The sequence below is a fragment of the Prunus avium genome, chromosome 3, assembly GCF_965620075.1.
Source record: "Prunus avium chromosome 3, drPruAviu1.hap1.1, whole genome shotgun sequence".
NCBI lineage: Eukaryota > Viridiplantae > Streptophyta > Magnoliopsida > Rosales > Rosaceae > Prunus > Prunus avium.
The window spans coordinates 8,502,796-8,528,869 of record NC_142286.1 but is presented as its reverse complement, the minus strand read 5'-3'; the positions used below and the strand labels follow the sequence as shown (position 1 = coordinate 8,528,869).

Sequence of the window (26,074 nt, the reverse complement as noted above, 5' to 3'; positions counted from 1 at the left end):
ACGCCATTTCAACTCTTACTTTCTTTTGTCTTTCTTTTCTCTTTTGTGTGTTTCTGAGTTTGTGTGTTCTTCCCCAACTCTTTCTCTTCTTCTTTTATAGAGTTAGTTTTTACGTAACCCTAGCCACTGCGCTTCTGCATTTTGCGTAGCCCTTACGGCCTATCCCCTTAGGTCACCTCACCTGGTCCCCAACCCCTTTAATTACAGTTCCGCCTTTCAGCATTTTTGAGAAACAAAAGTCGTCTCGCCTTCCTACGAAGCCAATAATTCTGGCTTGGGAATGTGAGAGGGACCTCTGCCCGAGACACGTCTCTCACTTTGTATCCCGTGACTCACAGGTGCCGAGACTTCAGGGCCCACTTTTTCTATTTTACTGAGTCCTCGCTCTTTGTGCTTCTGACTTGGTTTCTTTGTTTTATTTACTTTCTTCGCTTTTGGGCTTTCGTTTGGGTTGGGCTTTCATTTGGTTTGTGCGTTTCATTGAGTTGGATTTCTGCATGTGTAAGACTGTTGTTAGGGCTTACTGTTTTATTTGTTTCTGTTTGGTTTCGTTTTTGTTTTTGTTTTTGCAACCGTGTTGTAGTTGTTTTTCGTGTTTGTTCTTGTATTTACTTGCTTTATTCCCTTTAATTCTTGTTATAACGTTGTTGATGCCTGAATTCTTTAACATTGAGGACAATGTTTGTTTCTAAGTTTGGGAAGGGATAGCAAGTCTTTTTCGTTTCACTTAAATTCTTACTTTCTTTTATTTTGTTTTCTTTTCTGTTTTGAGTCTTTTTTGTTCTTAAGTCACTTTCCGGACATATATGATGAGATTGTGATGAATGTTTAAATGACTTGATTGAAAATGCTTTAAAAAAAAAATTTGTTATTCACTAAATGGCATCGTTCTAGCATGATATGTTTGAAACCCTCTACGCACTTGCCATTTGTTTCATAATTCTCTAGTTGAGGGACTTGCATGATCCAAAGAATTGTATCAAGCATGAATTAGACTTGTATAACCATATAATGTGAGCTTTGAGCCTTGTACTTCAATTCATGAGTGTTATACACATATTCTTACTTTTCTTGTTATCTGAGTTGTTGTTTGATCTCATTATTCATTGATTTGGTTGAGCACTTAAAAGTTACTCATTCTTGTGCAATTTGATTACATGACATTTGAGAAATGATATTAAGGCCCTCTTTGGACCGTTTGTGCCTTTCAAGCTAACCCTATGCATGCTTAAGCATGATTTTCCATTGTTAACCACCTTGAGCCTATATGTATGCCTTTTCTTTCAAGTAACCAGTTATTACTTCTAGCCTTAGCCTGAAAAACAAGAATTTACCTTTCTAAGGAACTCGTGAGCTTTAATTTAGATGTGTTTTTCATGCTAAGTTTGGGAAGGGTTATTACTTTCAAAAAAAAAAAGAAAAAAAAAGAGAGTACTTCACTAAAAGGGTGAAAGAAAAGAGAAAAGTCGTGGTTAAGTGGCAATGGTTTCAAATTCAATTCCATGTTTCTTGGTTGTTCAAATGGAAGGAAGGAGTGTGAATCGTAATTAGTGGAGGTATAAGGCTTTGTGGTCTATTTGATCACCAAAAAATGAGTGAAAATCTCAAGCGTGATGTTTCAAAGTCTTTTAGTCAACGATTATATGCTCTTACATTGTGAGTTCCTTGGACTTTGTTGTATCCATATCCTTCATTTCTTACTCACCTTACACCCTTAGCCCCATTACAACCTATAATAAAGACCTAAATTGATCCTAAATGTCATGTGGTTGATTTGCACACATTTTTCAGCTTTTAAGTGTTTAGCATCCTTCTTGAGATCATATTCATGCATGTTTTTCGTCTTGCTAATTTTGAGTTAAGTCCCTTATGGTTTAACTCTATTCTCATATTTACTATTGAGTGATGCATTGTAACCCTCTTCCGAGTGATTCATTTGTGAGAGGACAACTTTGGTGAGATTTGAAGTTACATTTGTGCTTGGTATGATTTTTGAAGTTGTGTGAAAACTGAAATTGGAGAATGAGTTTCATTTGGCCATCACACTACTACACTTGAGCATGTTGTGTTCTGAACTTTGCCGCCTTGTGACTAATGTCTAAACTGAGTTTTTCTTGTGAAAACTTTTGAGTCGTTTGCATGAGTCGCTCTCTCTTTGGAAAGTGTTCGGAAAGTTTGTTTCGAGTCTTGTTTTAGTTTCTGTTTTGCTCGAGGACTAGCAAAACATAAGTTTGGGAAGTTTGTTCGGTTCATTTTTACACATGATTTTTCATGTTATTCACCCACTATTTTGAGTTAGTTCTTGACATTTTATAGCTTTTTACTTCCTTTTTGTGTTTTCTTAGATTTTACCTTGGTTGGAATGAAAATGAGCTAAAAGTGCATTATTGATTATAAACTTTGTTTTTGTTCATTTTCGTAGGTCAACTTCTTGGCCTGGGATCAACATGCTCTGGTGCTCGGATGAGGTCATGATCTTCATGAGACTTGTTCCAATGGATGTTAACTACAACATATCCAAATTTGAGCTCCATTGGACAAGTATTGCCTATCCAACCAATCCAGCATGTTACCACAGCTCTGGAAATCCGGAATTGGCCAGCTTTTACCTCCATTGTGTCATCTTGATTATTCTTGTTACCATAACACTTGGTAACAAGAATTTACCTTAGTAGATGAGATATTTTCTGAAGCTTTTGGCATCTTTGTGAGGACAAGGCTTCATCATTTGCAAGGGGACAAGAAGACAATGGGTGAAGACTTTGCATTAGAATATTAAAAGTAAAAGCTGGAAAGGAGGAGAGAGGGAAGCAAAAGGAGTGCAATCTGATATTGGAGAGGCTCTTGAACGTGGGAAAGAAAGTCATTCCATCATTCCACAATTTGCAGAGATTTTGGAGCTGGAGATGAAGCTTGGAGCTAGGGAGCTCAAGGAGGAAGACAAGGGCAACAAAGCAAGAAGTGGAAGAGATTTCCACCATTGAAGACCTTGAGCTCCCATGTTCACAAAATCTGTAACTTCTTTCTAGTTTTGTTTTGAGTTTGTATTTGAAATAAGTATGAGGAACTAAACTCCATAGCTAGGGCTTAGGTTGAAGCCCTAAACATGATTACCTTATTGTTTTGATGCTTGAGTGTATGAATTTCTAGATATTGTTGATGAATTCCAATTCACCAAATTAATCTATCCTTGATGTATGTTCTTCTTTGATTGATCACCTTTGAAAGCATGCTTCTTGAGATTGTTGGGATTATGTGTATCTTCATGTTATCCTAAGCAATAAATGGATGAAGTAAGAATCATCCATGTGAATTGGTTTCTTGAATACCTAATGTAAACACCATGCTATTAGGGTTCTTGTGATGTTCATATTCTCTTTGAACTTAATGGGTTTTTCTTGTAATTGAATCAAAGTACTAAGCACACCTAGATTCGATTATAGGGAAGGCACAAGTATTGTAGCACTCGTACTGCACTTTACGTACATTAGAGAGAATCAATGCGTCTTGAGCCACTCGTACTGGTCTTGATTGCGAACATCTTCAACAACACGTTTAGAGTTCATCACTTGAGTATCCATGAACATTGGTAGAATTGTTTAGGGTGGATTCCGAAACCCTAGTGTTTGTTACATTTTAATTCCACTCTTTGATACTTCATCCCTGCTATTCTCATTTAAATTCAAAGTTCATTTACTTTCATGCAATAGAAATAGGTCACTTGAACCAAACCAAACCCCCCCCCCCCCCAATGTGTGTGTGAGTTGTGTGTTCGACACGTTATGTGTCTTTGTTACTGAATTTTATTTGTTTCTGTAATTGTTTTGGACTTTTGGTCCGCGCTGTGTTCTTTCATTTTCTGTGCTGAATCCAACCGTATAAAGAACGTGAATTTTGGACAAACGGTTGGAAAATTATAGGCAAAACACTGGACAGAGGTCGAAACTGAAAAGCAGAGAATTTCGACTCTGTGCAAAACGACCGGTCGCTTTCACCTAACGACCGGTCGCTCATCACGTCCAAATTTGAGTTTCGACTCTGCCAAAAACGACCGTCGTCACTGTTCATGCGACCGGTCATCACTGTTCATTTTTCACTGTTCACGATACTATTCACAGCACTGTTCACAGGTGATAAATAGGTGATAAAAGGGCGATAGAAAGTGCTGTTTGTGTTTTTCTTTAGTTTTCTTGTGTTGTTTCATTTCTTTTACACTTCCTTACTTATTTTTAGTTTCCATTTTGCATTTGTGCATTTGTGGTGTGTCAATTAAGTGTTCTTTACGTACTCAAATTAGAACTTATAGGAAGCCGACAAGTTCTTCGTGGGATCGACCCCGTACTTACATAATCTATACTTCTATAGATTCGTGCACTTGCGGGTATTTTTAATTGGTTGTTTGCACATTAATTTGTGTCCTTTTAGGAATGCAACAACCGTCGTCTTTACAGATAAACAACGAGGGTGAAAAAATGTTGGTTGATTTAATGACGGTTTCAAAGCATCACAATGACAGTGAATCCACGTTGTCTATTTCGTTTTTTTGTAGTAATGGCTCCTCAAGATTGAGGAGGATTTCCTCTTTACAACCAATGTGATTTTGACACGTGTCAAATTATTTTAATATTCTTTTTTTATTCTTGTATGTATGTAGTCTTTGCATCTTGTTATTTATTAGTTTGGGGTTAAATTAACGAGATTAATTAGCCTAGAGAATGGATGCGGCTGCGCAAGCATCTGCAAATGATGGCTCTTATACGTGGTTGGAATGGCTGGATGACTTTTGGTACAAGAAAGGGGACTCAACAGAAAACGTGAGGAGCGCTTTCTTGGTGGTGGCTACCGTGATTCTCGCTGCGACCTCGTGGCAGGAGTGACCCCTCCCGGTGGGATGTGGCAAGAAGCTGACAGTACTCCGCCGAACAATCATCCGGGCGGGTCAAGCAGTTTTAGCTTCTCACGGAAATTTATTCATAGGCTTTCTTTGCTACAACACAGCGGCGTTTTTGTCAGCTACTATCGTGATTGGGTTTCTTGTGGCTAATTTTCCATTTATTCTGGAGATACGGCTAACCTTGTTTTTGTTAACAGTATTGTTGCTGAGGTGTACTGAATGAGTTGGAGTGGTCACGTGTCTATCACTTGAATGTTAGTTAGATTCTTAGAGGAGAAGAAAGTTAGTTAGTTATATAAAGACGAGCTTAGGTTATGCTTAAGCTAAGAAGCATTGTAACATATTAGAGATAACAGAAATATACAGAGCTCTTTCTTTTCTCTTTCTCTTTTACTTTCTCTGTCTAAGCTCAAACCCTAGATTCCATTCTCTATGGTTAACATGGTATTAGAGCCAGGTTCTTTGATTCCTGATCCTTTTCGCTTTCGCTCCACTATATCACAATCAATTTCTGAGATTCCGGCTCGCAATTACATGAATGGCAGTTCGTTGGATGCACACGCTTCTTTCCAGTCTGATTCTATTTCTGGCGATTATGCAAGTGTTCTTCGCTAACTTCCTTTGTGCACTGTTCTTCTTGACACGATGATGGATTTCTCTCTAGTATGTTGATTATGTATTCAATTGTTGTTTACGCATGATGCAATTTCATTAGAAGCACGAAGCATATTCTGTACTTTTCTTGAAGCACGAAGCTGATTTCTCTGCGTCCTTGAAGCACGAAGCACTTGATCTATTTCCTTGAAGCACGAAGCACGAAGCTATTTTTCTATTTTCTTGAATTCGTTAAAGCACTAAGCTCCTCTCTCTGCGTATTGAAGCTACTCTGCCATGACTATTACTGTTCCGAAAATTGAGACCTTACTAGGTGTTTTGACTATTAAGTTGAATGATGATAATTTTGTGAAGTGGAATTATCAATTGGAGTCTGTTCTTCAAGGATACGACCTATACGGTCATTTTGATGGCACATTTTTGTGTGTCCCCTAAAATATGTCATTACTGAGTCTGAAGGAGTGACTACTGAATTAACTGAGGATTATCGTCACTGGATTCAAACTGATAAATCTTTGTTTAGTTTGCTTATTGCAACTATGTCTGGTGAGGCAATAGAGTATGTCATTGGATGCAAGTCTACCAGGGATGCATGGTTAAGCCTCAAACATTGATATGCTTCTGTCTCAAGGGCTCGAGTTAATCAACTCAAAACTAAGTTGCACACTATCCACAAGGGTGGTGATTATATAGAGAAGTTTTTACTTCGTCTCAAACACATTCGAGACCAATTATCTGCAGCAGGTTTTAAACTCTCTGATGACGACATCATTATTGCAGCCTTGAATGGTTTACCACAGGAGTTTGATATGATCAAAACCGTGCTAATTGCCCGAGAAACACCTATTGCTCTCAAGGAGTTCAGAGCTCAATTACTGTCTGTTGAGAAAAACATTGAATCCAGAACGTTAGCACTGAATCACTCTATGACTGGTATGATGAGCGTCAGTCCATTTGAACATGAATCATCCTCTCATTCTCAAGATGCCTCTCAGTCTCAGGGTACTTCCTCTACAGTTGGTACTATCACTGCTCACTCTCAGTCTTCTTTTCCTATGGGATTTACTGGAGTAAAGTCCTCAGACAATTCTTCGCATGGATGTTATCAGCCATTAGACTCATCTTCTGCCTCTTATCAGACTAATCACTTAGGCTCTTCCAATCACTTTGTTCCTCGTGGTAGAGGCTCCAACACTGGTTGGTTCTATAACCACAGCAACCACATAGGTGGTTTTTCACCCCGGTTCTCTTCTGCCCCCAAATCCTAAGCTATTCCTGAGTGTCAAATATGCAATAAGAGAGGACACATTGCACCAAACTGTTACTACAGGGTTCCAGATACCTCTTCCCCACCTATTCTTGAGTGCCAAATCTGCGGGAAGAAAGGACATATAGCTTTGAACTGCTATCACAGAGCCAATTTTGCTTATCAAGGCTCTCCTCCTCCACAATCTCTTCAGGCTATGACTACCAATCTTTCCTCTCCTTTTACTCCAAATGATCTCTAGATAGCTGAAAGTGGAGCGTCTCATCACATGACACCCAATGTTCATCGATTGCAAGCTTCTGCTCCTTATTCTTCTGAGGATAAGATCACTATAGGCAATGGGGAAGGTCTGCAAATAGATCATATTGGATATTCCACTTTATCAGATTTACTTGGCACTTTACACTTAAAACAAGTTTATCATGTTCCTCAACTTGCAACCAATCTTCTTTCTGTGTATCAACTCTGTAAGGATAACAACTGCATTGTTGTATTTGATGAGTATCACATCTATGTGCAGGACAAGCAAACCAACAAGATTCTGTACATAGGTTAGAGTGACAAAGGGCTATATCCTATTCCACATATTCATCCTCAACAGCTTCATCCTCCACTTTCCCAGTTTCACAAGTCACAATCAGCTTCTTTAGTACCTGTTCTAGCTAATAAAGATGCAGTCAACAATAAAGTCCAAACCAAGTTGCCTATTGCTTCACCAGCAGGTTCAAGGTCCCTTGCACTATTGGGCCAACACGTCAAAACCAAGCTGTGGCATCTTAGACTAGGCCATGTTTCCAATGATGTTCTTCATCACATGTTAAAGATTTCTCATATTCCCTTGTCTGTAGATTCCATTCCATTCTTGAGATGTGTGATTCATGTTTACAAGGAAAGATGCACAAGCTTCCATTTTCTTCTTCTTCTATCACTAGTCTTAAACCATTTACTAAGCTGCACACAGACATTTGGGGTCCTTCAGCTGTCACAGCTCTAGGTGGTTATAGATATTTTCTCACTATTATCGATGACTGTATGCGTTACATGTGGGTATTTCCCTTGATTAATTAATCAGAAGTTGCCTATGTGTTTCATACATTTTCATGCATATATTGTGGCGCATTATCAAGCTCAAGTTCAGTTTTTGCAATCCGATGGTGGTGGTGAATACATTAGTCGCATGTTTAAAGATTTTCTAGCCTCTAAAGGCATTCTGCATCAACTCTCTTGCCCATACACCCCACAGCAAAATGGACTGGCCGAACGCAAAAATAGACATCTCATTGAGACTACTCTTGCCTTACTCACTGCAGCAGGATTATCTCTTCCCTTTTGGTATTATGCTGTGACTCATGCAACGTTTTTGATCAATCGCATGCCAAGTAAGGTTCTCACTATGCTCCCTCCTTATTATAAGCTCTTTGGTACTCATCCAGATCTCCTTTCTCTCAAGGTCTTTAGATCAGCAGTTTATCCTTTACTTTGCCCATATAATACTCACAAACTTGAACCACGTTCTCACCAGTGTGTGTTCTTAGGATACTCTATGGGGTATAAAGGTGTTTTATGTTATGATCTGCAAACTCAGAAGATTCTCATTTCTAGACATGTTATACATAATGAAGACATATTTCCCTTTAAGAATCATCCATGTTCATCTCCAGCTGCATCTTCACAAACTGTCTCTGCTCAGAAGTCACCAGTTGCTATTGTTATGTCATCTATGCCACAACCCCTGTCATTCATCTGATTCCTTTTTGTCTGCCACATCAAGTCCATCCTCCAATTCTTCATCTTTTGTCATGTCTCGCATCCATGATGATCAAATGCTCCTTATTTTCACAGATGCATAGTTAGAGGTGCTACTTCCTCCTACCACTTCATCTTCACAGATGCATTGTGAACCACAGTCTCCTACGCAGCTACACACTGCAAGCTCTAGGAACACTCATTCTATGCAAACTCGGTCCAAATCTGGTATTGTGCAACCTAAGCAATTTCCAGAGTTCTCTAGTTTTCATACACAGCTAGCTACCATTACAGAACCAGATACTCCTTCTCATTTTAGGCAAGCTATTGGTCAACCAGCCTGGTAACAAGCCATGACCGAAGAAATTCAAGCTCTTGATCAGCAAGGTACTTGGACTCTTGTTCCTCCTCCTCCAGATACAAACATTGTAGGCTGTAAATGGATTTTTAAAATCAAAAGGCATGCAGATGGCACTATCTCTCGCTATAAAGCCAGATTGGTTGCTCAGGGATTCAGCCAAGAATATGGCTTGGATTATGATGAAACTTTTAGTCCTGTGGTACACCATACAATAGTACGTCTCATTCTTAGCTAGGATGTCAACTTTCAGTGGGAATTACGGCAGTTGGACGTGAAAAATGCATTCCTTCACGATGATCTTCAAGAAGAGGTATTTATGAAGCAACCCCAGGGTTTTATCAACTCCCAAAATCCTAATTATGTGTGCAAGCTTCAGAAATCTCTTTACGAACTAAAACAAGCACCTCGTGCATGGAATGCTAAATTCACAAGCTATTTACCTACCTTAGGGTTCTTAATCTCACATTCTGATTCAAGTTTGTTTGTGAAGAAAACTGCCTCTAATGTTGTCATTTTATTACTGTATGTCGACGACATTATAATCACAAGTTCAAATCCAACATTAGTGGCCTCTGTTATTCAAGCACTTGGTGAAGTGTTTGAACTTAAAGATTTGGGAAGGCTTCGTTACTTTCTCGGTCTTGAGGTACACTATCAGCCAGGGGGTAAGATCTTTGTTAATTAGCACAAGTATGCTAAAGATCTCATCAAAAAAGGCGTCTATGGATACATGTAGGCCATGTAGCACCCCTTCTAAACTCCACCATCAGGTCTTAAGGGATGAAGGTATCCCTCTTTCCGATCCTACACTTTTTCGAAGTCTTGTAGGTGCTTTGCAATACTTGACATTCACGAGACCCGACATTGCTTTTGCTGTTAACACAGTCTGTCAGTTTATGCACAGTCCTACAGATGTTCACTTTGGTCTTGTTAAGCGCATCATCAGGTACTTTCAAGGAACATTGCCTTTTGGTGTCACCTTTTCTCCAGGGACCATGTCTTATCTGGATATTATGATGCAGATTGGGCTGGCAACCCCAATACACGCAGATCCACCACAGGTTATGTTGTGTTTCTTGGTTCCAATTCGATCTCTTGGTCCTCCAAGAAGCAAGCCTCTGTCTCTCGAAGCTCTACATAAGCAGAATATCGAGCACTTGCTCACTGTGCTGCTGAAATCTCTTGGATACGGCAAGTCTTGTGTGATTTGCATATGATAATTCCTGAAGCACCTCTGCTACACACTGATAACTTGTCTGCTCTAGCCCTCAGTGCCAACCCCGTCTTTCATTCTCGCATTAAACACTTGGATGTAGACTTTCACTTCATTCGAGAGCATGTTTAGAATAAAGATCTCCTTGTTCAATATGTTCCCACCGATGAACAAGTTGCAGACATCTTGACCAAAGGGCTTCACAGTCCGATATTCACTAAACATTGCTCCAATGTCAACCTTGGCTCTCCCCCAGCTGAGCTTGAGGGGGGCTGTTAACAGTATTGTTGCTGAGGTGTACTGAATGAGTTGGAGTGGTCACGTGTCTGTCACGTGAATGTTAGTTAGATTCTTAGAGGAGAAGAAAGGTAGGTAGTTATATAAAGACGAGCTTAGGTTCTGCTTAAGCTAAGAAGCATTGTAACAGATTAGAGATAACAGAAATATACAGAGCTCTTTCCTTTCTCTTTCTCTTTTACTTTCTCTGTCTAAGCTCAAACCCTAGATTCCATTCGCTATGGTTAACAATTTTGTATGTCAGCTACACACGGTTTGTCAATTGGGTCTATATCTTCAGCTTCTACCCATAAAGGATTCGTATATGTTTCTTTCTTTGCACCCTATATCCACTTGCGGTTGAAGTATACAAATCCGCTGCGGCTCAGCATTGGAAGTAATAACAACTTACCAAGCCCTCCTCTCCTAACTAGTATCTATGCAAGTTGGAACTTGGAACCCTTAGTTGCAGTTCGTGTGTTAATTATCCGATGTGTCGGCTTAATTTAGTTCGAAAAAAATTAGTGACTATTGCTAAATATTGTAGTAGCGGAATAAAAAGCCCATATGTTATGCTTTGTCTTGTTGGTAGGTGTATACGAGGTGGATATATATAAACACTATAAACGATGACACTAATTATGAAGATAATGATGGGATTAGTTTTACTTGTGCTAGTTGCTGGGCTAGCCAATGAGGAAGAGATTCCTTCTGCTTCTCTTCCCTCTTCTCAACTTCCTTTAAGAATACCAATTTTGGATATTGTAAGAGCTTCTCTCCTCCATGGTACTCTTGCACTTTCATTTTGTGTTTCGTTCCATTAATGATGTTCGGTTACATCTTACTCGAAATTTTGGGATAGTTTCTACATGCATGTTGATATCCAAATTCTACATCAAATTTTGCCTAATATTATTAGTTTCAATAAGTTTTGATCGTGGCAAATTACCAACTTCAGCTCCTTCATGCATGTTCATACTTATATTCTAAAGTTGACTATAAGAACTCATCAATATGGGTTGGAGTGGATTCTCCGTTGTTTGTTTTTTAACTTGCCCCTCACCACACCCTCTGTGTATAAATTTGCTTTCTCATGTACTGGGGTGTGCGTGTGATTGGTTTTTCTTTTTTTAGTACAAGAGGTTGGAGGAAGGGGTTTACACAAATATTCAATGGGTGCGTGGGGGTTTAGAACCTTTGTGCAAATTAATGGGTGGAGGTGGAAGCTCAACAAATTGTGCTATACCCCCACTGATTTTTTGTTTTTCTTTGTTTTAAAAAAAAAAAATAGATACAAGTGTTATATTCAGTATAAAAAAAAGAAAAAAGAAAAAAGATAACAAGCGATATTAGGGGAAGGAGCTGATGTGCTGAATTAGGGTTGTGGCTGGCAGCTGTGTCTTTTTGTGTTTGTCTTTCTAGTAGTGTTGTGGGACTATTTGATCATTTCAATGTTCATGCTTGTAATTACTATGTACTTATGAACTAGTTTCTGACAAATAAGAATCAAAGAGATGGACCATATCCATCCATACCAAATCTAACAGCTAAGATGTAAATCCTCATGAGAATACCTACCACCATAATAACCATTACATATAGCTCTACGTATATAAAGATGCATAGCTTAACGATCGGACTGCGCAAAACAGAGACATGCATAAAACCCAGCAATAATGTACATGTCATATATAAACCTAAATTTTCGACAAAAAAATACATGAAGCTAAATGGTAATAGGTAATTCAACTTCAATTAGAGCCATCGAGGACCGGCAAACATTCAAGCAAGACCTCAGCTGCATGCTCCAATTCTTGCTTAGAGATAATCAAAGGGGGCACAAGCCTGAGAACATTTCCTTTTCCTGCTGTTATTATTAGAAGACCCAAATTTCGACAGGCATCGACAAGTGGTGAAGCAGAAACATCTAGCTCTACCCCAACGATAAGTCCCGAACCACGTACTTCTCTCACATGTGGATTTTTTCCCAGCTTCTTTGTTAACAATTCTTTGAAGTACTGACCTTTGTTTGAGACGCTGGATAGAAACTCAGTCTTTGAGATTTTGTTCAAAACAGAAAGTGCGGCATTGCATATAAGCGGCCCTCCAGCAAATGTGCTTCCATGTTCTCCATATTTTATTGAAGCTGCGACTTTTTCTGTAACTAAAACAGCGCCTATGGGGAGCCCTCCTGCAAGAGGCTTGGCCAGCGTCATTATGTCTGGGAATACACCATAAGCTTCATGTGCCCAGAGATAACCAGTTCGGCCTAAGCCGCATTGAACCTGGGAGTAGTTAAAACATCAGAAGGAGCTTTTCAGAATCAGAATAGAATAGGATAGGATATGTATCCCCAAAAGTATACATATATGAAATATCAGAAACTAATTTAGAAAATATAAATAAACAACAATTTCCATAGCAATCTTCATCAGAAAGTGAAGTTAAGTTAGACATGTTTTTTGGGACTTAAAACTAGCTTCATATATTCACAAGTACCAGTTTCTCCGAGCACCAACTTAAATGATTATTGAGACAAGCTGAAGTTTTCCATTGAAGTTCCTACCTCATCAAAGACCAGTAGGGACCCCGAATCGTCACAAGCACCACGCAAGGATTGCAAGAATTCTTTAGTTGCGCTAAGTATGCCACCTTCGCCCTGGAGAGGTTCAAGAAACACAGCAGCAATTTTGCCAGAATGAATTAGTTTTGTTGCAGCTTGTATATCGCCATACTCCAAGAAAGTAACTCCAGGCATGACAGGCTCAAATGGTGACCGATAATGCTCCTTACTCGTCAAAGCAACGGCTCCCATCGTTCTCCCATGGAAGCTGTTGGTGAAAGAAATGAATTCTGTTGCAGGCTCTTTCTTTTCAGGAAATGAGAATCTTTGAAACTTTCTTGCAAATTTTATGGCAGCTTCATTTGCTTCTGTGCCAGAGTTGGAGAAAAAGACACGATCAGCAAAGGAGCAAGCCACCAGACGTTTTGCTAGCTCCACCTAAAGTAAGAACAACTGCCATATTCGTGAGCAAATTTCACGAGGAATAAAAATACATTTACAAGCGATGGTAGCTTCAATAGCACATAAAAGCAAAACGCGTGTGTCATTAAAAAGTGCCCTCTGGCTGGCCCCCTTTTTTTTTTTGACAAAGTGATATCTACTTTATGTGTCAAACGGGACGGGCAGGTCCAGCGCGGCACGAGTCCAGCCTGTTTAAATGAGGCACGGCATAGCACAAGCACAAATATTAATGAGCCGTACTCGGCATGGCACGAAAGCTTAAGCCGAGCTGGAATCAAAAAATGAAGTCCAAAAGACTGGATCGACCTGTGGCCCGACATGAGCCGGACTTGGCCTGAGCCCGCTTCAATCATGGCCCGTTTTAATCTCTGCTTTATATTGTATATTGTGTTTTGTGTAAACAAAAGGTAGCCTTTTTCTTTGTTGCAGCTAAACCAACTATCTTATTCATTTCCCCACATTTTTCTCGGTTGCCAAATACTATGCAGTTATTTTAGTATATCATTATACAAAGATCACAACGAAAGGTTAAATTTTACCCCCCCTTTTTTTCCCCCTAAGATGTTAATATGCCTCCTTTTTGGTTCTTCCTCCCTTTTTTTTTTGGTCAAGTGGTTCTTCCTCCCTTGGTTTGCCGATTTGCTGCTCAATGAAGCCAAATGCTTGTTTATTTGTTTGTTTGTTTGTGTTTTTTCCAGGAAAGGTTTATCATAGGCTCTATAGGGGTAATCTCGGGTAAATATTGAATTTCATGAACTTGTTAGGTGGTGGTGATGATGAACAAGTTTAGATTTGGGGTGCATTAGAATAAATAATGGTGATATCTGTTGTGGGTTACCTTCACGAATTGTCTTGTTGGGTTGACTAAATAAAGCCTTTGTTTTATTAAGTGCTATTTCGCAATAAACTTGTTATTCGAATTTTGAATTGTTTCAAATTTTCTTAGCAATTAACAGAGTCCCTGCTTCCAAAATGAAAAGAGAGAATTTCAAATTAAATGAGCTGGTTCTTGGGCCTGAGTACGGCCCAAGTTTGATCCGGCCTGTTTCAATATGAACTTGGACTTTGGGCTTGGCTGGAATTAATAGTTTTACTAAATTGACCAACACGGTACGACCTGATAAATTAAATGAGCCTGCCGGATCCGGCACAAATACGTTAAAGGCATGAATTTAAATGGACCGGACCGGCCTGTTTGACACATCTACTCAAACTTATGTGCAAATAGCTTAACCTATGTATACAGGTTGGCCCTATTTTTTTTTTCTTTTTTGGGTCTTAATAAAAAAAATGACAGTAGATATATAATTGCAGTGAAAAATTCATTTGTGACCTGAGGGATGGAATAGTAGGCGTTGCTGACGTGGGTGAGCGTACGTGCTTGCTCTGTGACAGCCCGTATCCAATCAGGATCCCCGTGTCCAAGAGCGTTCACAGCAATCCCAGAATACAAATCCAAATACTCTCGCCCTTCAGGATCGTACAATTTACACCCTTTGCCACTGTACAACACCACGGGCGGCCTTTTGTACGTCCCCACCAGAACCCTCCCCTCCGCCTCCATCACCTCCTGGCTCCCCACCGCCACCCCTGGCTTCGATTGATCGGCCGCTCGCACGTCCACGCTAAGGCACGCACGTGGCGCGGCCGCATTGGCTGGGGCGCGAGTGCTTCGCGCTCCGGCGAATATTGGGGGTTTGAGAAGGTGGAGAGAAAGCATTTTGATTGTGCGCTTCGTTTTGTTTTTGGAAAATAGAACCGCGGGTTTATATAGCGGTTTCTGGGAGAGGGGGAGATTGGGACGAAGTTATAATTGAGGAATAAATTTGATTCCGATGCTTGTGATTATGAGTGAGAGGTGGATAATGATTTGATTCGAAGGAATTTGAATGTAGGGGGACGAAAGCGACGTCGTATGAGGCGGCGTGGGGCTTAAGCAGGTTGATAACTTTGAGCTCAGGCATCTGGAATTTTCAGTTGAACGTTATGCTTTCAAAGTAAATGGTATTTGTCTGGTTTTGAGAGAGAGAGGGAGAGAAAAAGGGACAAGGAGCGGGTCTTATTCGGGTACTAATTCGTCTCATTGTCTGAGTGGTCGAATTTCCATTTACGTTTAAGTTCGTATGGACCATTAACCAAAAAATGCAAATTACGGAGACATGGCTTATTTATTCGGTTGGTCAAGAAAGTGTGCGCGTCCTTTTAGAGTACTTCCTTTCATGGTGTCATACCCTTTTTTATTTTGCTTTTCCATCCATTGTCATGGCAATCCAAGGACAATTACTATTTATATGTGATTAAAAATAAAAAATTGCTAGCTATGTATAAAATAAAATAAAAATTTGGAATTTTTTTATTAAAATTTTTTTTTGCATTGATGACATCAGCATTGACGTCATCGCCTTCAGGCAACAGCTTGGGCTGTTCTTGCTTTCGACCCTACCCAGGCTCAGTGGAGCCCACCATCTGCCTAGGCTGGATTGCATCGCTGGAAATGGTTTTTGAGGCCTAGGGGGCCTTTTACTTGGGCTAGGTTGCTGGGGTAGAAATGCTCTTAGAGCAACTCCACCCATTTGCCCTTAGCCATGGTAAGGGGGGAGTTAGGGCAGGCACTATTCACGTGAATAGTGGTTGCCTTTGCAAATAATATTTTGTGTTTCCACCCGTTGTCATGGCTAAGGGTAATTACAATTCATTTTTTTATTTTTTTCACAAATTTTTTTACCTCAATAATTAATTTGGACAAAAATTTTTAAAAAGATTTTTGATGTGGGAAGTGAAAAATATGACTAAGTATTTATTTTTTAAAAATCTGAATTTTTTTGTTTTTGTTTTCTATTTTTTTCGATTTTTTTAAAAAAAATTTGTTGCTGACGTCAGCAACCCTCGTTTGGGACCTCGGGCTGAACTGGCCTTCGGGCCAGCCCGACTTGCTGGGACCCACTCCCTGCCCGGACTTGGGCTCACCGCTGGAACACCATTTTTTCTTTTTTTCCCCCCAGCCCGTGTCCCAGCTCCTCGCTGGAGCTGCTCTTACAGCCTTATCTTTACTTTGTTTATAAAAAAACCAAATACATCCGTACTTGGTTATTGTAGTTCATGTGAGAAACCTGCTACTTTGTTACTACTCACAGTTTGATATACATGCATAAAATTTTGTTTTTGTGATTATGATAAATTATTTTTGTTTATATGTTAAACTATTATTTGTAGGAAGTATAGAATATGTCTTCTTTCCTGAAAGGAGGCAAGCAATGTCCTTATACACACGTTGTAACGTCAAAATTTTTGTTTGTTCAATCATGAAATGTAAGGGATCATCATCCTTGATATATTGTTTTTGTAATGAAAAGGATCATAAAAAATTAAAAAGAGAGATCAGATATGAGTAATGAATTATTAATTCTTTCATTTATTATTAGAATAGGTCTATAATGGACATTACACTGACAGCAATTGACAAAAACTCCTCTTATAGATGAATTTAGCATTATCATGCACTGTGGTAGCTGTTTCAATGAATCAGAAGCTTGCAAAAATAAATATGAATCTCACAATTGCCATTTCATTATGTGGTCATCAGTGAAGGCAAATAAATCAATATAATTATTTATTCTTACAGATCATTGAATTAAATTTAAAAAAAGAACATTCACAACACAATAGTTTACTTACAGTAAGCCATCTAAACCTAATACAACAACTGGATAAATGAAAAGCTGCAGAAACCAAACAAGCCCTTGATACTGCTTTTACCTGATCTAGTCACAAGTTTTCAGTACAGCCATGACAAGTCTTGTCTGAAAGATACAGACTTTGCAGCTCCCAGAACTCCTCTTTCAGAAATTTGAGGACAATCTTCCACAGCCAACAATTCCAATTTGTATGACCCTACAAGTGGCTTTAACCCATCATCAGAAACCCCTAAACACTTGATTAAACGCAGAATGGACAACCGGGGAAACTGCCCCACAAGCTGCAGCCCCTCGTCGCTTATCTCTTGGCATCTGACCAGCTCCAAGGTCTCAAGATACTGAGCCAAGCAAAGAGCTTCCATTCCAACATCGTTAAAGGAATACACTTGGTCAAAAGCAAGTTCCCGCAAAGGGCACTTCTGAATCAAACTAAGGATTCCATCCAATGTAAATGAGGAAAATGAAGGGAAATCCCCATCAGAATACGATATCCTGACAGATTCAAGCACCGAACAGTTCTGAGCCACAGCTTTTAGACATTCATCGGTTAATCTCAGTGGATTATTCATCAGAAGAGGAAGTGAGAAATCTGATGGAACTCGAAGGAAAATGGAGCGGAGATTTTTTGATTTTTGGGCTAAGCCTATGATGTCAGAGTCCCTTACCCCAACACACTTGTCCAAGTGAATCTTCTCCAAATTCTTGCACTTCCCCAGCACACAAGCAAGCCCCCTCCCAGGGCTGATGATACAATTTACCAAGCTAAGTTCCACCATGTTCTCACATGCGACCCACTGCTTTTGCCAGCGATCCACAGCTGAACGATCATAAACTTTCATATATCTGTAATTCACATCTACCTCAAATTGCAAGCATTTTAGTTTTTTCCAACTAGAACCTAGCTTAATCAAATCACCCTCCCCAATAGCTCTACAATTCTTAATTGAGAGATCTTCAAGTGTTTCAAGCTTTCCAAGATATTCAAGCCACTCAAAACTGCTAACATTTAGACATCGTACAAGGTGGAGGATAGTGAGAACTTTGCAGCCCGCAACAAGAGATAATATGCCACAGCCAGTAATTCTTGTTGTGAAATTCAACTTCAAAGCTGAAAGTTTTGAGCAAGAAGACAAGTTACCAAGGCCCAAATCAGTGATGAACGTGCAGTAGCTTAATGTGAGATCAACCATAGAAGGGCAGCAATTGGAAAGAATAAGAAGCCCTTCGTCATCCAACTGCTTTCCTAGTTTGGACATCCAACCAGCGTAAGTTATCTCTACCTTTGTCAAGTTGGAAAACCTACTGCAGAGAGAAGTCAAAGCTTCATTTGCAGGGTCTAATCCACAACCAACCCGAAGAGATTGTCTCTGTTCATTATCCAATCCGTGCAGGCGTTTACACACCAAAGACAAAGAGTTTCTATCAGTGGTTTTCTTAACCCTGCTCAAGATCTCCCATACTAACTGGTCCGGCAAACAATCCATCATAATTCTGTAATTTCCTTTATTGAGAATAGACTAGCACCACCTGAGATTACAACAAAAGCCAATACGAGAAGTTTTAGTCTGATTATGGGAAAATCGGAACTTGGAACAAGAATATTCACAATAAAAGCTTAAGAGATGCTGTTTAAAACAACTCGATATCGTTGTTCTAAACACTTGAATAAACAGTAATGAGTGTCACGAGACTTTCTCACATGTGCAGCCACCCTCTTTTCATGAACCGGAAAGGAAAATGCAAGCTCTCCATCAAGACACCCTTACCGTCAAGGAAGCCATTCCGATAAAGCACAGATACCAACAAAACTAGGTTCTTTACGACAGTTTCTGTTATGAAATTACATAAAACTAACAATTCTATGGTATGAAATGAAGCTTTCAGTATCCTCCTTAGAATTTACAAACTCAAGAATAAAATCCCAAGAAAACCAAAAGGCCACTTGCTAAATAAGGAATAAGAAAACAACCGAAAGAAATCAAATTAACCACGAAAGGATAAAGAAAGCTATCATCACCCAAAAATGAGGGCCTATCCTACAAATTAGTGATTTCCTATAATTCAGGAAACCCATAGAAAGAAAAGAAAAAATAATAATAATTCCACTATTTGATCCAAAGAAATTGAAGAAACACCATTTCCCATTAGACCAAAAACAACCAACCCACAAAATTTTCACAAATCAAAAGAATTAAAATTGACAATTACCCGTTGATCATGCCAATCCCTATAATAACCAAACTGCATACCACAATAACAAAGGTAATCAGATATAGTTAATCTCAAAGGAAATTAAGAGATGAAATGACAAACAGCCCAGAGCTATAATGTCGAAAGCTGAAGCCAAAGCACAGAAACATGAAAAATCATACCATAATTTGAACAGGAGCAGAGAGACAAGACGATGATGATGATGATGATGATGATGATCAGGATTAAGGAAGGGCGAGGAAGATGGATATTATGAAAATGCCAAATTTATTTGTGTTTCATTTTTCAGTTGGTATAGGAACCTTTATTTGACATTAATTGCGAAGTGGAGATGTATCTATTTGAAGATCTAAATCCTCTGAGGTTGGTCACACGATCATAGAGTGTTAGATAGATCCTAGAGTGTCAGATAGATCTGAATGGTTCAGGTGGTAAAATTAACGGTAACAGTTATCACCTCGTATCCCAATGTCACTTGTATAAAGAAAACATTTTTCATGTGAAAAGGGATAGACAATGACAACAAGTGTGTGTTCCGGACTCCATGGGAACTCCAGAGTCCAGACATTAAAGTCTTATCCCATAAAAAAAAAATATATATATATATATATATATATATATATATATATATATAAGTTATTGAAAGAATCAAATAACGGTGTTGCAAGAGTTGATTTTACTACTTTGACCCAGTATCATCTCTAAGAAAGAAAAATCAGGAATAAGTAGTTTAGGCATTTAAAATGTTTTGCTCAAGAGCTTTTTACACTTTAGCAATGCAAAATTATTTTGGGATGTGCGACTGCTAGCTTTGGAGTCCACCCTGGATGATATATGAATATACACATTTTTTACACAACCTTGAGCATCTTTACAAGTATCCGCCCCTTTACCATCCATCATCATCACCTAGGGGGGTTTGAATGCATAAATTCTCAACAACCATCAAGCATTACCATAATTTTGCAACTCATAACCCCTTACCATACACAACTTGGCAACCGCGAAAAAAAAAAAACCAAACAGGCACCCGAGATGAATCAGAACGAGCTCAAGGAGCAGTACAAGAGGGGAACCATCCATCAACTTAGCTTCTCCTCCTCCTGTTATTAGTCTTTGAGCCCTCTTCCATACATTCATTGAAAACTTCTGAAGAGAGACTGTGGTGTCCTTAATATCATTTGCTACTTGATGGCCGCGACAACTCTATCGATGCTGGCAAGGCAGTGCCATCCTTTATTTCATTTGATATCGATGGCTGCTCCACTGTCTTCCCAGTCTCAAGATAAAGCATCAAATCCCTAAGCTGCAAAAAGGTGTAAATTAACAAAGGAATTCCTTAGTTTACACGGATGCTTAAATATTAAGGCCAGCCAGATACGAAGGTATCGGGGTTTAAAAATTGTCTATTATGAAATTTCTTTCCCTCTCTCTGTGAAAGGAAAGGAAGAATGACAATCTTATATCACCTGCTCTTCTAAGTCGCTAATTTTATCATCCTTTAGTTTCAAAGTCTTTTTCTCCCTGAAAGTACAAGAATTAGGACCAGTTAGGCAATAATAGCAGAAAAACAACCAAATAAATTTACACTATATTGCAACATCTACAAAAATGGTTCAACAAGATTCTTATAAACGTTAAAAACAAAACAAAACAAAACAAATCAAGAGCAAATGGTAATTTCATTTTAATGAGGAAATGATAAATAAATCAATTGTTTTTTTTTATGATTAATTTTTTAATTTTTTAAATTGTTGCATAGACTACTTTAGCATGATACAAATAGAGCAACTTTTCAAGGGAAAAATTTGCATAATCTTAAAGAGTGGGTCAAGGGATTACAATCTATATAAGCTCTTAACAAGTGCCAAAAAAAATTTGTACACCGCAACAAGAAAGCCTAAGTGATCAGACATCTAATAGTGGATACATCTCAAATATTTGCCACGTCTCCATTTTGATATTGCCATAATCTTAAACCTTGGTGGTATAAGTCAAATCGGTAGGACATCCAACCATGCGAAAGTTTTTTGTTCCTTATTGATGACAATAAGGCATAAAATCCAAAGAGAAAAAATTAGCTTGAAGTTGATGATCTGTGTCCACTTAGGTTAACGTAAAAACAAATCAATACAATTACTTACTATCACATCAAGTCAATGAACTTAGGATGATGTAGAAAATAAAATTCAGAAAACAAGAAAGAAAGGGAGAAACCAATACCTCTCTTCAGCTTCAAGTATCTTTGCTTTCCAAATCTCCTGATTCTTTAAAAGGTTTTCATTAAGCTGCATGTAGAAGCAAAAAGATCTTTAGATAGTTACTGGCTAGGTGATAACTCATACCAAACTCTAAAGTGTGGCCCAATTAGAAGGACATGAGTTTCTCAACCAGCTACTCTAGAAGCACAAGAGTTAACACTTACATCATCAAGAAATTTCTTCTCTTTTACACATCTGTCCAGCTTGGCCTGCATTTTCTTTAGTGGTACAGCCTTCTCAACAGCATTAGAAATTTCTCTTTCAGTTTCTTCTTTAACTTCTTGCAGTAACAATTCAAAATACTGCAATCCACATAGCAATTACGGGTGCAATGTAACATTACATGTCAAGCTCAAACAAGTTTAAATAGTAAACTATTTCAGCAAATAATAAGAAGAATGATCTTACCACTTTTTGGTTCTCAAGTTGAGTAGCAAGCAGTTCATTGTACTCGTTAACAATCTGCAGATAATGTTACAAAAATGTGAGAAATGCAAACTACAAATAACATAATAGCAATGTTACTGTCTTTATCAAGTAACATGAAGGGTAAACTTATTACCGCTTCTACTTTACTGTTCAAAAGGGCCTCACTGAATCCAGAATCTACACATTCGCAACTTCCACACTCATTATACGGTGAATTCAATTCAACCAATTTCCCATCAGTTTTAGATTGAATTAGGCGGTGAACATAATTGTCTCCAGCATAATCCCACACACGCTGCGTTTCCAATTCAAGAGAATAACAATGTTCTGTATCTTTCCAATGTCTTATGGCATGTCCTTCTTTATACCTACACCAAATATTTCAGAGTATGCAACAGAGTATGATAAAGATGCATACAGAGAGAGGGAGAGATTTTTTTTCCCACAAAAGTGATAAGAAAAATAAGAATTAAATGGTCTCATGGAAAATAATATACCTCCCACAGCCAACAAAGCCACAGATAACACACATCCACAAATTCTCAGAAGTTTGGCAAACAAAACAGTTAGACTTTTCAGGCTGCTGCTGACAATATCGACATACCTGACATAACATGTGGTAGACAAGTCAATGAATATTAAGGACCTACCTTGCAAAGTCATTTGCAACTCTTTAGCCGCAACCTAGCTTACGCTAGCAGGAAAGTGAACGTAACAAATTTGAAGAACAAAAGCTGTAGCCAAATCATAGACTGCAGCTTAACCACAGGTTGACCAAAGAGAACTGGTAACCTAGGTTCACCACCTCTTACGCATGCAAAGAACTTAGATGTATTCCGTCAATAAGCACATTTGTACGGTTTATTTATCACAAATGAGAAAATTTATACTAGGTATTATGACAATGCATTAGAATATGAGAGTTTCCTTAACGTGCTTTCTTTTTTTGGCTTTAACTGCTCTATCATGGCTTTGGTTTCTTTTTAAGCTCTGTTCAAACTTTGAATTATAGGGTCTTAGTGTCATGTTTTCCTTTCGTTCATGTTTTGCTCTCTTATACTGTCACTAGTCTCCCCTTTGATTTTTGTGAATGATTCTTTGTAACCACGTACTTGGCCTCCATCCCCTCTGCACTTCTTGCTTAATCATTTATCAATAATACGAGGGCTAAACCATAAGTGGGGAATAAACACCCAGCACAGGTGGAAAATTGATATTGTGATATAAACGGATAAACTCCCAAAGAATTCATGCATGACCTTGAAATTCAAGTTTGTATGTTATAACTTTCCTACTATATTACTTAATTGATTTTTTCCTTGACTGTTCACAGTCTGATGCAACAAAAGCAATTCTAGATGTGAAATCAGGGTGGGCAGGTCTAAGTTTTTTCTTTTAGTAAAGAAGATTGAAGAGGGTAGATGACCTGAAAAAAGATAGCCTAATTACAGAGGCACTAATACAAAGACAAATTTTCCCATTAGCATGGCTGTCATGTCTACTACAGTACTGCTGCTGTGCAGAAAAAGAAAGAAAAAAAACATATTTTTCTTCGAAGATAGAAACCGTTTCATCCAAAAGCAATATGATGGACTATTGTCTACATTAGTAGATTGTCCTATTTTCAGCTGGAAACTACCCCTTTAAGATCCATAGATTAAATTTTCACCAATTACAGTCCTTTTGAAGAAACAACTAGTTGCAACAGGTGACCTAGTGTTGGTCCAACTACCCTGGGAGAGGAGATTTGGATACAGACATCTTTCTCCACTTCCATGAATCAAACACAATGCTAGAGTCCAATCACTTTGATTGAGTTCCATCACTTTGTACATAAGGTGGTGCCCGAGTCTCACAATATTAGAAACAAGCATGTGATAGAGCATGCTAGGGAGAGGGAAGGAAAAAAAAAAGGAGTCCAATCAATTTAGTGAGCTAACTTCTGAACATGGTCTTGTACATGCATTTATGCCTGTTCACACACATATACACATATACACAAATCTAAAGGGAGAAAAAAGTTGAAACACTTGCAAAAATTACTTACAGGACAAGAAGAATCCGTCCATTTTGAAATGCAAGAACAATGGAAAGAATGATTGCAGATAGTCGTGAGAATTCCACCCATATCTTGGTCTAGTCTCTCTGTAAAATAAGGTTAAGTAAGAAATCTCCAAACATTAAAGACACAAGGAAAAACAAAAAGTAAACCATAAATATACAACTTATATTTTCCAATAGATAAGTGCATACCAAGACAGACTGGACATGATGGCTGCTCAGTTGAGCTTCCCGATGATGCCTGTGCATGTTCTATTGAACCAGTGTATTGAACATCTACCGTGAAGAGAATGCGACAAGCCTCCACCTATATTAAATCCCAGATAATAAATAGGATGACAACAATAAAAGCTTAAAACTGTTGTAACCGTTGAAAATTTGTACAAGTCCTCCCAAGTCAAGAGTCTATGTATCTAATGTCTATAGGTATAGAGTATGGAGTTAGTGGAGAAAACCTCAAGCGACGAAAATCGACTTCCATTGAAATGCTTGTAAAAATCATCTGTGGAGTCCTGACTATCAAACCTAATCAAAATGCTGTAACGATCTTCCATTCCATCATTCCTAAACCACAAACAAGAAAATAAAATCAAGATGAAATTCAACAACACAACAAAAGGAAATACAGGACCAGAAATGACAATACTTTCAAAGATGAAACCTGACAATCCGCATCTCCAAAATATGCTGAATGAATGAACCACAAAACTGGCAAAAGTCTGCATATGTCATGTGATTCGGCACTCCAAGCACACAAACAAGTGGCTTCCTTCCAACCTACATAAAGTGGACATCCACATCAATCTTGCATTGTCGTTTTTGTTTTACCCCAGGTTCTTCAATTACATCTAACAAACTTTAACATTTTTAAAGACTCTGGAACAATAAATTTGTTGGAAGAGGTTACCGAAGTTCAACACCTCTTGAACAAGGGAAAATCAATTTAGACTTTGACTAGCCAAAAAATCAATTCTTAGAAAGGAACAAGTTTGGTCCCTTCAATAATAACCTCCCTAGAAAGGGATCTTTTTAATGCTCTCTGTAGTCGTCAAAATATGGAGTTCACAGGACAAGAATATGTTTTGTATTGTTAAAGAAACTTTAACATAAGTGCTACTTAAACTATTTTCCTATCATTTTCTTCGCAAATCATCTCCACATTACTGGATGCTGAGAAACATTTTATTTACTGTTAAAATTTCCTTAAATTTTGCTTCATAATTGACGAACACAAATCCAGTAAACGCCCAATTCTACCAATTTCCATGCATTTTTTTCATTGAATTGAAAATGCAAAACATTCCCCTAAATTTGATATTAACACTTTAATTTTACTAAGTTTAGGGCCGAAACATTACTTAGCACATCGAAAGACACAACGGAACGAGCAGTCAAGATGAAATGAAATGAAAGGAAATGAGCTTACGGGGAGGTGAGAGGGCGAGGTGGAAACGACGTCGGCGTCATCGCGGTAGAGAAGCATGATGCCTCTGGTCTCTTCGATTCTAGGGTTTCCAGAAGAGAAAGGAAAGGCCTGCGTGATGTTGGAGATTGAGGAAGACGACGAATATGAGGAGTCACTGGGATCGCCAGAGATAATGACCGGCTGCGACCTGAAAACCTCGCCGGGCGAGGCTCCGGCATGTGCCGTGCTCGAACTCGGTGACATGGAAGTAATAGAGATGACAGAGTCTTCAGTTTAGCGGGAGATTTTTGGGCTGGCGCTCTATCTATATATGTAGTCTGGAGTCCAATCTATATATAGATTTTTTCTTAGATTTTTTTAATGTGTTACATGTAAAATTAAATGTTTTTTTTTTCTCAAAAGTTTAGAGCTTGTTTTTTGTACCTTATAATTTTTTTTATTATCCTTCTTTGCTTAATTAATTTTATTATTATTCATATCCTTTCTTATACAAACCATATTCTATTTTAATCTACTCTAAATTACGGGGAATTTGAACTCGGTTGCAAAGTAGGAGTACATCATTCATATCCTTTTTAGATTTAACTAATAAAA

The 26,074-nt window shown here is 38.4% G+C and overlaps 3 protein-coding genes and 2 long non-coding RNA genes across 7 annotated transcripts; 1 reads left to right on the top strand and 4 right to left on the bottom strand.

Annotated features, from left to right (window-relative positions):
* Positions 1-6,753: 6,753 nt before the first annotated feature.
* On the bottom strand, positions 6,754-7,036 carry LOC148295556 (uncharacterized). The gene is made up of 2 exons (XR_015834622.1): positions 6,899-7,036; positions 6,754-6,862 (listed from the first exon to the last, which is right to left on the bottom strand). It is a non-coding gene; the product is annotated as an uncharacterized LOC148295556 (long non-coding RNA).
* Positions 7,037-7,094: 58 nt separating this feature from the next.
* LOC110751643 (uncharacterized) lies at positions 7,095-10,562 on the top strand. Its single transcript, XR_002525890.2, has 2 exons — positions 7,095-8,155; positions 8,619-10,562. It is a non-coding gene; the product is annotated as an uncharacterized LOC110751643 (long non-coding RNA).
* A 1,421-nt stretch (positions 10,563-11,983) lies between these two features.
* On the bottom strand, positions 11,984-15,445 carry WIN1 (HOPW1-1-interacting 1). Its single transcript, XM_021952133.2, has 3 exons — positions 14,731-15,445; positions 12,939-13,373; positions 11,984-12,657 (listed from the first exon to the last, which is right to left on the bottom strand). The coding sequence occupies exons 1-3, from the start codon at positions 15,115-15,117 to the stop codon at positions 12,124-12,126; spliced, it is 1,356 nt and encodes a 451-aa protein (XP_021807825.1). The 5' UTR covers positions 15,118-15,445; the 3' UTR covers positions 11,984-12,123.
* A 1,491-nt stretch (positions 15,446-16,936) lies between these two features.
* On the bottom strand, positions 16,937-19,856 carry LOC110748754 (RNI-like superfamily protein). Of its 3 annotated transcripts, XM_021948700.2 has the most exons (3): positions 19,465-19,856; positions 19,301-19,333; positions 16,937-18,619 (listed from the first exon to the last, which is right to left on the bottom strand). In XM_021948700.2, exon 3 carries the CDS (start codon positions 18,577-18,579, stop codon positions 17,173-17,175), a length of 1,407 nt encoding a protein of 468 aa, XP_021804392.1. In that variant the 5' UTR covers positions 18,580-18,619; positions 19,301-19,333; positions 19,465-19,856; the 3' UTR covers positions 16,937-17,172. The 3 variants fall into 3 exon arrangements, with proteins under 3 accessions (XP_021804392.1, XP_088107360.1, XP_021804394.1); XM_088251234.1 differs by having other exon boundaries at positions 16,937-19,333; XM_021948702.2 differs by lacking the exon at positions 19,301-19,333.
* A 147-nt stretch (positions 19,857-20,003) lies between these two features.
* Positions 20,004-25,797, bottom strand: BRIZ2 (zinc finger (C3HC4-type RING finger) family protein). Its single transcript, XM_021952153.2, has 12 exons — positions 25,481-25,797; positions 24,716-24,831; positions 24,510-24,618; positions 24,247-24,361; positions 24,041-24,138; positions 22,491-22,597; positions 22,127-22,361; positions 21,973-22,026; positions 21,729-21,866; positions 21,527-21,591; positions 20,773-20,827; positions 20,004-20,609 (listed from the first exon to the last, which is right to left on the bottom strand). The coding sequence occupies exons 1-12, from the start codon at positions 25,721-25,723 to the stop codon at positions 20,481-20,483; spliced, it is 1,464 nt and encodes a 487-aa protein (XP_021807845.2). The 5' UTR covers positions 25,724-25,797; the 3' UTR covers positions 20,004-20,480.
* Between the last annotated feature and the right edge of the window lie 277 nt (positions 25,798-26,074).

Excerpts from the sequence above, each read along its gene's own strand:
- WIN1 (XM_021952133.2), bottom strand. The coding sequence starts at position 15,117 with ATGCTTTCTCTCCACCTTCTCAAACCCCCAATATTCGCCGGAGCGCGA. Across the intron at positions 13,374-14,730 it reads CCTACTATTCCATCCCTCAG|GTGGAGCTAGCAAAACGTCT; the intron begins GTCACAAATGAA and ends TTCTTACTTTAG. Across the intron at positions 12,658-12,938 it reads CCCTACTGGTCTTTGATGAG|GTTCAATGCGGCTTAGGCCG; the intron begins GTAGGAACTTCA and ends AACTACTCCCAG.
- LOC110748754 (XM_088251234.1), bottom strand. The coding sequence starts at position 18,579 with ATGATGGATTGTTTGCCGGACCAGTTAGTATGGGAGATCTTGAGCAGG.
- BRIZ2 (XM_021952153.2), bottom strand. The coding sequence starts at position 25,723 with ATGTCACCGAGTTCGAGCACGGCACATGCCGGAGCCTCGCCCGGCGAG. Across the intron at positions 21,867-21,972 it reads AACTTGAGAACCAAAAAGTG|TATTTTGAATTGTTACTGCA; the intron begins GTAAGATCATTC and ends TGTGGATTGCAG. Across the intron at positions 20,828-21,526 it reads ATACTTGAAGCTGAAGAGAG|GGAGAAAAAGACTTTGAAAC; the intron begins GTATTGGTTTCT and ends TTGTACTTTCAG.